General features: G+C 35.9%; 2 protein-coding genes across 7 annotated transcripts in view; one reads left to right on the top strand and one right to left on the bottom strand.

Moving 5' to 3' along the window:
* The window catches only part of LOC122634559, a 32,796-nt gene extending 24,229 nt beyond the window's left edge, over positions 1–8,567 (top strand). The window contains exons 4-6 of the mRNA XM_043823607.1: positions 4,234–4,356; positions 4,479–6,443; positions 6,521–8,567. Of these exons, the coding sequence (XP_043679542.1) occupies positions 4,234–4,356; positions 4,479–6,443; positions 6,521–8,488 (4,056 nt within the window). The 3' untranslated portion in view covers positions 8,489–8,567. The remainder of the gene's footprint in view (positions 1–4,233; positions 4,357–4,478; positions 6,444–6,520) is intronic.
* Positions 8,568–9,045: 478 nt separating this feature from the next.
* The window catches only part of LOC122634561 (fasciclin-3), a 270,154-nt gene continuing 267,579 nt past the window's right edge, over positions 9,046–11,620 (bottom strand). For all 6 annotated transcript variants that reach the window (XM_043823609.1, XM_043823613.1, XM_043823610.1 and 3 more), the window contains one exon: positions 9,046–10,304. In XM_043823609.1, coding sequence (XP_043679544.1) covers positions 10,071–10,304 — 234 coding nt within the window. In that variant the 3' untranslated portion in view covers positions 9,046–10,070. The remainder of the gene's footprint in view (positions 10,305–11,620) is intronic.

Here is an 11,620-nt window from a genome sequence, read left to right as displayed (position 1 = left end):
AAAAATCTTAAAAATATAACAGAATAGAAAGAAAATAAAAATGGAGGAGGATGATGCCAGGAGAGAAAAAACACGTGCGGAATTAGAAAAAATGAAGAAACTACAATTACGAGAGAAATTGAAACAACTTGACAAATGCGAGAAAATAGTCTCAGCTGAAACGATAAATGCAGTTGGTAGGACAACAGAGGATGTTATTGCTGCTGAGAATAATGCACCGAGTACCGATGAATTAGACGAGAACCTCCAAAACGAATACGAACAGTTATACGATCTTCTCGATATACATCACGATACTTATTCACTTACCGCGTTAAAAGCGGAATTACCAAGTTGTGTTAAATATGGGCTACGTTCTGGATTAACTCATATGAACATGTTAAAATTTTCGCCACTTTCTCGAGGTCATCAGGTACTAGGATATTAATCATGAATTATGATCAAAAAATTATCGTACGTAGATTTCATTAACGTTCGAAATAATACTTTTGGCTGACGTGTTTTCATTAACGACAGGGTGGTGCTATAGCGATAACTGCTTTCGCGACAACAGCGGTATACAAGTCAAGATGTTGGAACGAGTCTGTGATAGATCAGATAATCGAAGACGGTGATTCGTTTTATTGCGAATCTTACAAGGATATAAAAACGGATGATCGTAGGCGTTTATCGATATTGGATTTAAAGAGGCTCGTATTCGTTCAAAACAAATTAAACGTTAACGTAACGATCAAGGATCCATCTTACGCTGGGAAATTTCGTTCGCAAGACCCAACCGAATTGCACTTGGTCAAAGCGTTGGAGCTTTTCTTCAAAAGGTACAATTCGGGGATATTGGTCTCGCCCGTATTGAACTTGGCAATTTGGAAAGAGCCAAGATATTTCAGTATCTTCGATGGCCAAGCTAGGACAGATACTTGCGAGCCAGCTAAAGATGGCGAAGACGGTTCGGCTAAATTATTTTTACTCAAGGACTTGATAGGAGTTTATTTTATAATACTCGAAAAGAGTAACGTCAACAACGAACCATTCGTAATTTATCCGATATTTATAAGCGGAGTGACACCATATTCTTTAGCCGATGAATCGGAGGATCCTAAGAGAGCTCTTGGGAAACCTCAAAGACGACCAAGTGGTTATAAAATTCAAGAAAAGTTTCGTGCCGTTATTCAAGGATCGTATCATTTGATGCATCCTGCAATACCGGAGATACTTCGCGGTCGTGGGCATCTTATAATAGCACTTGCCGCTCTGGTTTATTCTTGTTTGGTCAATACGAACAAGTGGACTACCGCTCTGATCGATTTGATATTCAATCAGTCTAACATCTATCTGATAGATCTCGCCAGAGTATTGGAGAAGAATTTAGCCGACGAAGAATTCGAGCTGCGTTTGGACGACGTAATGGGCGATCTGATCTTAGGTGTTTACTCGGCCAAAATCAAGTTACGTCCAAACATAATTCCCGGTTATGGGAAGAAAAAGGGTAAACTTGCTATGGACAGTGGGATACGTGAATTCTTTGAAACGCAGAAGGCAGGTATATTGGACATAAAAAAGTTTTATTACGCAATCTGGAAGCAAGATGACACGTATTACTTCATGGATCCATTTGCTTGCGACGATGAAGGATTTAGAATAAATTATACCGAGGAACGAGCCAAGTTGTACGGTGCAAGAGATGCCGCATGCGTTACCATGAACAGTTCGATCAATCAAATGGTCGAAACCATTTTAGAGAACACCGTTAGCAAAGACAGAGATCCTTTTTTGATTCATGGCATCACGGTACTTTACGTGAAGACCGGTACGGTACACGAGGGTCCATTCGAAAAAATTATATACAGAGAGAAAGATACGAATCGTAGACCCTCGCTAGACGTAACGATAATTCCACAGATCGTTGAAAAGAAATTAGACATGACACCTAAAATACGATATGAATTGGATAAATATCGCGATGTCGACACACAGTGTCCGGATCTGATGAAAGATGCAAATCAATACATGTTTAAGGAAGACGAGCCAAGAACTTTTGTAGCAGCTCCAGTAAAGGCACCTACCGATGTAAGGGGAGAAGAAGAGGCGGAGGAAGAGGAAGAGGAAGAAGAGGAACGAGAAGAAGAGGAGGAAGAAGAGGAGGAAGAAGAAGAAGAAGAAGAAGAAGAAGAAGAAGAGGAAGAGGAGGTGGGAGCAGAACCGATCACAGATGCTGAAATAAAACAAATTACGGGTTACAACGTGATCAATCCGCATCGTTTGATAGTTCAAGGTACGAAGAACTGCCTGCATCCTGATTTTCAAGCTCGCTACAGAGGTAAGCAAGGTTTGATCATCGCTTTGGTAGCATTGGCATATAGAAAATTGAAGGATACATCGGAGTGGAGAAACATAGATCTCGATCAGATCATAGATATTGGTAATAAAACTTTCGAGGATATCATCGATTGGATAAAGGAAGGTAAACCCATGTTGAGGGAAGAAAGAGAAGGGCGCAGGACAGAAAGGGCAGAGGAGGAAGAGGGAGAGGAAGCTGAGGAGGAGGAAGAAGCGGAAGAGGAAGAAGAGGAAGCTGCAAGAATTTTAAGAAGGTTACCGGCGCCAAGCCATTTGGATTTATCCATGTTACCGATTAGATTGAAATTCGCCGAAAACGACGTCGTTTTCAATTCCAAAATGAATCTTATCACCGGGGAAGCTCATCCTCTTGTCAACTTGGCCGAGGCGTTGGAATGTTATTTCAATAATTACAGCGAATTAGTATTGGAAAATAAGAAACTGACGTACGGTATATGGAAGGAAAATAACAAATATTTTTTATTTAATCCTTATGGCAGCGACGAGGAAGGTTGGAGACTACTTAATTATCCCGCTTCTTTCGCGGTCGTTGACACCATTAAAGAATTAACCGATGTTATTTACGGTGTATTAGAATATAACGAGAACGATTTCATTATTCATTTCGTCTCGTTGGATTCGATTCAACCTGATAAATATACAGTTACGGAACGCGTTGAGATCCCTGATGATAGCATGGTGAAAACGTTTAAGACTAGTTTCTTACCGGTCACCGACGACGATCTCATTCAATTAGAGAAAGAGAAATTGGAAATGCAGGCGGAGAAGGATGTTGTTACGGTAGAAGAAGAAACGAGAGCGGAAGAAGAGGGCGGAGAAGAAGAAGAGGAAGTAGGAGAAGAAGAAGAGGAAATAGAAGCGGAGGAAGACACAGAAACTTTAGTCGAGGCACATTTGAGAACTTTGGAAGAAGCAGAAAAGAAACCTATAGTCTCTCCATTTTTGATAATAGAGGAAAAGGATCAACCTGACGCGCCTTATCGTTTGAACTTGGCTCTATTAACTGGCAACGTCAAAATACAAACCGAGGATGAATTTACTCAAAAGATCGTACATCCCGAAAGGATATTAGAAAAATTAAAATATAAGCATCCACCGCCGTACGTGATGCCACCGAAAACAACGCTTGGCACTCTTTTAGAAGCAAAACGTGCGAAAAGATCTATTCACTCTTTGGTCTCCAGATTCTCGATCGATTCTAGATTGGAAATTAAGAAGAAAGTTGGTATAGCGCCGGTCTATTTGCAAACCAAAGCACAAGTATTACCTACCACGGACGATAAGCCAACGAAAATAATTAAACTCAACGACAAGAAATATTTTTATTCGCGCGATTTACCGATTTGTTTGATGCCGCTCAGAGCGATCAATGACAGATACATTCAAGATTTCGATTTAGATAAGGATACTACTTTGATATCGAAAGATCAAGGCGACGTTTACGTTTCTAAAGATATTCCTGAGGTACCAGTGGGGATACGTATTATGCCGGAATTATTGCCACTTGGTCCTATTATTAAAACGCCAATTTATGTTAAAAGACCGATCAATTGTCTCGAAAAGAAAAAACGTAAATGTCTATTGACGAAAAGTGAAAAAGGAGAGCCCGTTACGGAGAAAATTCTATGTGATACCGAAAATGTACTCTTTGAAATGCTCTTCCCAAATTACAAACCCTTTGAACAGGTCGGCTATTACGATTATTGGAATCAATTATTAATTAGTAGATTTTTATATTAGATATGCTTGATTGACTTCCTTTTTTTTTTTTTTTTTTTTTTTTTTTTCTTCAGGAACATTTTCATAGCAAAGTAATTTTTATAAAAAGATCTTTATAATCGAATGATAATCCTTTTCTTCTTACTACGTATTTAGAAAGATACATCGGTGTCGAAAACGCAGGAACCTACCGATGACATAATAGAAATAAAAACAAGTGCGAAAACGAAAAGTTCTAAATCGAAGTCACCTTTTGAAAAGAAAGAGGACGGATTTAAGGTGACGAAACATTTCTATTTTCTTTTTATTTTTTTTATTTATTTATTTATTTTTTTTTTTTTAATCAGTAAACGCACTCGTGCACGCACGTAATAATTTCTTTTTCGAATCATACTTTAAAGGTGATCGAGGATAATATTGCTATACTTCGATCGAACATGTGCCTTAAAGATAGTGTTGCGATCGAACCGTCTCACTTCAAGTCCTGTTACTACGCTGCTATCTTATGCTTGTTGGCAAAAATTCGCATGGACGTGAATAAATTTCGTCAAAACAATTTAGATGAATTTATTTATGCAGCCGATAAGATCTATCAATGCGTAGGCAAGCTACGTTACAAACTTCTAAGATGGTTTAATAATTTCGAGATCCTCGATACGAAGTATACCGTAATCATGAAACAATTCCAATATGCCGATCCAGAGAGTTGTGAATCGGATAAATTTGAAAATGTAATGGAAAGTTTTTTGGATAACAATGAAACCGGTATATTGGTGACAACGAATATTTCTTATGGCTTTTGGAAAGCAAACGATCGATATTATTTCTTCAATCCTTATGGCTGCGACGAGGAAGGTAAACCGGATGAGAAGGGATATAGTTGTTTGATGAAATTTTGTGACTTGTCGTCGATGTTGAAAAGGATGAAAGAAAATTTAGGAAAGTCTATTCAGAAACCTTATAGATTGTACACATTGTTTATCGCTCATATGGAAACGAAATGTCGGAAGAAAAAGAAGAAGAAAAAGAAAACGAAATATTGCATCGAGAAGATAGAGGAGGAGGTGCCGATCGAGGACTCGGCTGATTTCGACGATATAAAAAAGAGTGAATCGGAAACGTCACTGATCGAATTGACGGAATGGGTAACAGAGGAACGTAAATTGGACGTTGTTCACGACACGACCGTACCAGGATTTTCTCCAATTCGATATTACGAGGCTTCGATGATAGACGTAATAGTATTAGAAAATGAAATAACGAGACCGGTGTTGGCACCGTTTAAGAAACATATTCGACACGGGAAAGAGAATACTGATCCTTACAAATTGATAAAGTCAATGATACGAAAGAAACCATACGACAGAAAATTTAGGGAACACGTGTCCGTGACCACTCCTATCGATCTTTGCATAATAGCTTGGTCATTGATCCATGATCCTGTGCTCTGGTCTGTACGAACCATCAAAGGCCTGTTCGATGCTAGTTGCGATTATACGTTCGATAGTATATTAGCCACGGAAGATTCGACCGTCGTCGAAATGTCCGATGGACTCTTGCCCGAATTTGAGATCGCCAATTATATATTTCGGGCCGTTTTTGTACCCTTGCATTACGGTATACTTTATGCTGTCGAGGGATGGAACTTGGCGATGTCCTTGAAATACGTTTTCGAGAGTCCCATTTATACCGGTGCTATTATCGTCTGCGAAGGTAGTCACATAGGCGTAACTAAGGTCAACGAGAATTATTTCGCTTGGTGGATCATAAAAAGGACTAAGATATTACGGATAATTACGTCAGCGTGCATCGATGAATTTTTGAGGATTGTCGTAAAGGAGATCGATCAACCCGAGGAGATCCAATTTGTCATGAGAGTCATTACAATTTCCTACGCGCGAAAGTTAGATCCCGATTGCTCCGATGTCAAAGGATTACACGAATTTGTTGTACCTACGACGTCCTTGGCTGAGGTACACAAAATGGAGGCAGAACCGTACGATTTGGAAGTTATATTCAAACCTACTGTTCCCGAGTCCAAACCAATTTTCATCAACGGGACCGTCGCGCTTAACGATCGTGAAACGGTGAAGGAGCCGAGAGTGAAACGTTGCTACTTCGTAGCAATTTTGGCAGTCATCGTTAAAAGGGACATCGTTCAAAGTCCTCTTCCAGGAATGATCGATAAAATGATCGAGGTAGCTGAAAACCTTTACAAGGGCTTTCACGAACCAAAGTTTCATAGCGAACACATATTGAGGAACGTAACGTTGATGAATAGAATTTTCGATTTTCGAGATTGTGCATCCTGTTTGGTAACGCTCACTGTCGATCCACATATCGATCGAAACGATTTCTACCTTCAAGTAAGCCAAACCAGTTATGAGATTTTAATTGGATTCGATGATCGTTAGATTAAATGTATCCACGTATTATTTTGTAGGTTAAGAAATATTTGAAGAGACACTTTATGATGCACAGTAGCGGTATTATACAATTCACTAATTGTTGCTATGGATTTTGGTACTCGAGATCAACGAACTCCTATTACTATCTAGATCCTTATCAATGTAACGATAAAGGAAGAAAAGTGTCGAGCAATGGGAAGGCCTGTTTATGTATCTTTCCTAGTATCTGCCAAATGGTTAAGAACATGTGCTTCAATCAAATAGAAGAGACCACGGGCTTTTTTATACATCGACTTCACGTTGAATCGGTGAACGCGTCACCTTTCATCGACTTCCAGGAAGATCCAATATGGATTTATTTGGATTATCATTGGACTTTCGATCACGCTCCGAAAATAGTTAAAATCGATAAGAAAGGTTTGAAAAAGAGATACAAGAGGAAACGTTATGACAAGGAAGAGGAAGAAGAGCGGAAACCTATGAGATCCTATTGGAACAATTATGTCATCGAAGTGAACGATTTGATCTATTCGATTTGGGGTACGATCGGTTGTTATGATTCTAGATTTGGTAATCGCGCTGGTAAAAATCAAGCGGCTATTAGTGTCGCTGTATTGGCTATGCAATATCTGAGTCACCCATCGAGATGGAATTCTGCCGTTTTGGATTCAGCAGTTATATGCGGTGACTCTTACTACACCGAAAGTTTGAAAAGTTCAATAAAAAGATGTTCCAAGTATTTGAACAAATACAATTTACAACCGTGTTTCAAAATATTCCCACACGTTTGGACGATCAATTATCAGAAATCTATATGCGGTATACTCTATGGTGGTCGCAATAGATTGACCTTGGCTGACGCTTTGAAAAGTGCATTCAACGATGCACCGAACGTTCTAATCGAGTGCAACAAAATCATGTTAGGCGCTTTGTTATCTAAGGACGGATATTACGTGGCCGATCCTTGTTGGATCGGTCCGCCGCTCTTTGGTAAAGATCGCGGTGCTATTTACGTTTTACGTTGTAAAAATTTTCACTCTTTCGTCTATGCAGTGACGAAGATGTTGAATACTAATCAGAGATTAGAATTTCGTATCACACCTGTGACATTTATCTTCGAACAAGAGAACTTTAAGTTGAGCAATAGCAAAGGATATTCGTTGAAAAGGAAAGTACTTCTCGAACCTATACATACTACTCCTGGAAAAGTCGAAGGATATGACGTATCTATTCCTGGAGGGCAAACTGTTGCGGATGCTGATTCTTATTTATGTTATAATAGAAATGTAAATCTGGGTATAGTAAAGGGCAACGAATTGGAAAATCCCCAATTACCGTCCTTGGCTCCTCGATTGAAGAAAGAGAATTTGAATAGCATGCTCGTTAGCACTATGTGGCATCTTAACCTAGGTCAAAACGCACACATATCCAAACCCTATCCAATATTCGATCCTACGATCTTTGAACATATTCCTGAAAAATGTGAAGACAGTATGGTTGACACCTTCGAAGCACGTCATTATCCGGAAAGTTCGATCAACGATATACTCAACTTCTGCGACGATTATCCTACTGAAATAGATTTTATGAGTCATTTGGATATATCTACTACTAGTGCCGATACTCTTATGATTAGCAGACCATTAGAATGTTCTCAATCTCGTAGATTTATCAGGGACCAAACTTCTCTTGAATTTGACAAATTGACGGTCGACATGACTGATGAAATTTATAAAACTTATCAACATCGTCTACCGCAACGTATCGTTGAAGATATAAAGGACGAAGATTTAGAAGTTGATCCAACTTATGCGGAAGAGACGATTCATCCAGAAGATGAGGAACCAGATGCTGTGAAGGAGATCGGACCTGTAGAGGAAACCGAGCCTGGAGAAGAGACCGAGCCTGTAGAGGAGACTGAGTCTCCCGAAGAAATTGAGCCTACTGACGACGAAGAAATTACAGAGGCTACAACGGACGAGGTTACGACAGACGACGAATGAAAACCAATGGGAGAAACAAAAGAGACGTAACGAAGAAAAAGAAATACGTAAAACATCATACGATTTCAACGGTACTTGCTTGTTGAATCCATTCCAAATAAAATTATATATAATGTTACTGTAAAAATTATACGATAAAAATTAAGCGATTGTATGGATCTTATATGTAATCTCTTATTTTTTACGATTTTTAAAAAAAATATTTTTCTTTTTCTTTTTCTTTTTTTTTTGTTTTGTTTTGTTTTGTTTTGTTTTCGAAGATTTTTATATTTATTTATTAAAGGCAAAAATACAAAACGAGCTATATTTATTCAAAGTTTAACGTTAATTGGAATTCATTGGACGAACTTAATGAACTTAATTGGTATGAATGTTTTAATTTATACACGTGTGTTTCTCTCTCTCCCTCTCTCTCTCTCTCTCTCTCTCTCTCTTTTTTTCTTTTTTGAATTTATAAAAAATCAGTATCAGATAAATTTAGTTTTTATCGAGATTGAGAATGAACGTTATAAGATATTACGATTATTATGATTTAGACAATAAATAAAATATACCGATTATTTTCTCCTTTTTTTTTTTTAACGTAAGTACAAATTATTACGTTCGGACATGGACAGATTTTAACAGATTTGTACAAATTATTATTACAAAAAAATACTACGTACCTATAACTAATGTAATTATTATTTCACTGAAAAAAAAAAAGAGATTTTTTGTTTCGAAATTGAACCATGATTTGGTCCAATCGTTCTCTCCTTCCTTTCTTTCTTCTTTTGATCGAACAACGATAATAAACTAAAAAGATTAATACAATAAAAAACAAAGAGAAAAGGGAAAACATTTTCTGCTTAATTAAGTACATATATGCTCGAATACGATATAAAAAAGAATCGTCGTCATACAAAAGAGTAGTATGATTTCTTGTTTAAAAAATAGACGATTAGTCAAATCCTCCTTTCCTTTTTTTTCTTCACTTTTCTCTTTTCTTTGATCGAACAACAATGATAAACTAAGAAGAGCATTAAAATAAAAAACAAAGAAGAAAAAAGAAAAAGCATCTCGTGCTCTGTTAAGTACATATGTGCTCGAATACAATACATAGAATAATATTTAGATAGTATATACATACTATTATGGTCTTAGAATAATTTCAATATTTTTTTTCTTTACTTTTTTACTTCTTATTCATGATCTTTCATGATCGCATACTCGAGACATTAATAAGTATGACTAGAGACTAATTGAAAAGAAGAAAAAGAAGAGAAAAAAAATGATCGAGAAAGTTTAATCAAACGAAAAAGAAAAAGAAAAGGATATATAATATTAATAATAATAATAATAATAATGATAATGATAATAATAATTAATAAAGATAAAAAAATAAAAAAATGTTTCGACCCTTGTATACTATCTAAATATGCGATAACGACCAACTGCTACTCTCTTAAAGTTAATTTGTTGATAAGTACACGAAATCGTCGCGTGATCAGATTAAGCAACACTAATACGAAGAGAAGATTTGTCATTTCATTTTATGTGTATAACGAGTTGAAATATTAACGATCGTAATTTGTACGAGAGATTATTTATCCGGTGTTTCCTCATTAGCTGTTTCTGGTTTTGTATATAAGATCTCTGCATATTCGGTTTTGTCCTCGTTCAAACGTCGCGGAGTTCCACCTTGTTGTTGTTGAGTTAGATCCAATTCGGCATAAACTATTCCACCTTCGCTACTTGCTGGATTTATTCTACTCTCTTGCGTTGGTGATTGTTGTTGTTGTTGTTGTTGTTGTTGTTGTTGTTCGCTTAGTTGAAGCTAAAATAGTCATACACACAATTCGATATAATTATAATAATTACAAATTATTATTATTATTAGTGTAGGACTTAGGAGATTTTTTAATTTAAATATTCTTACGTAATGTAGATACGAATAAAATGTAGTTAGAGTAGTAGTAAGTAAGTAAGTAAGTAGTAGTAGTAGTAGTAGTAGTAGTAGTAAGAGAGTTATGATTTTTTTAGCTTACACTGCATTGCTTATCTTACATCATTATTCTATGCTTACGTATAATTATGGTGTAAGATAAGGTCAAGATAATGAAAAATATGGAGTAAGCGCAAAAGTAAGCTCAGAATTCTTATTACAAAAAGCAAACATTTTTTAAGTTTTCGATCTTTCAATTTCGTACAATCGAGACGATTAGTAGATCTTCTATACCTTTTTTTTTAAATAAACAAAACAAAATTTTTATCTGATTATAATAAAAATTTTTAAGATTTCATTGTAGTGACAATCTTATTACGAGAAGAAAAAGAAAAAAGAAAGAATAAGAAAATGCAAGAATTATAAAAATTATTAATAAAATCGATTTTATTATATCGATATAATTGAAATATTTAAATAAATAAAGAATAAATTGCGTTTGGAAACGGTCTTTGTTTCAAGTCTCTACGACTTTCCGTTCCGAAGATATCGTCTTCGAAAGGTTTTCATTCATAAATTGTACGAGAACACCTGATCGTAGTAATAGTATAGTAGTAGTAGCGCGTCAGCTGTTTGGCGTAATTTCCCAGAATTTATATAGGTCACTGTGTCAATGAGTAAATTGAATGAAATTATGTAGTTCGGTGATTTAACGTAAACGTCTTCTTTTATATTGAATATTTTCGGAAGTAAAAGTCGTAGAGACTTGAATGGACTATCATTTTAAAGGGCAGAATTTCCTCTATGTTTTTACATATTGTTAATAATTAATTAACAATTTGTTATAAACAATTTTTATAAACAAAGTTCGTACGAAACGATTTCATCTTATTTTATAACAGAAAGGTATTCAAATTGCGTCTGATTTATAAAATTTTATAAATTAATAAATTATTAAAATAAACAAATCAATTTTTTATTAAATTAACAATCCCTTTTTGCTACATTGTCAATAGCCACGTCTTTCATTAACATGGGAATATCTTTAGAATGAAAACTCGTAGAGGCTTGAATCGAATATCGTTTCAAAGCAAAGATTTTTTTTTTTTTTAATTTTTTTTTCAACGTATTGTCAAAAATAAATTGATAATTTGTTATAAACGATTTTTATAGAAAGAAATCATCTTATTTCCAAATATTCATTTAAT

The sequence above is a fragment of the Vespula pensylvanica genome, chromosome 15 (assembly GCF_014466175.1).
Source record: "Vespula pensylvanica isolate Volc-1 chromosome 15, ASM1446617v1, whole genome shotgun sequence".
Taxonomy (NCBI): domain Eukaryota; kingdom Metazoa; phylum Arthropoda; class Insecta; order Hymenoptera; family Vespidae; genus Vespula; species Vespula pensylvanica.
Note: the sequence above shows the minus strand (reverse complement) of the source record. Positions and strands in the feature narration are given on the sequence as shown.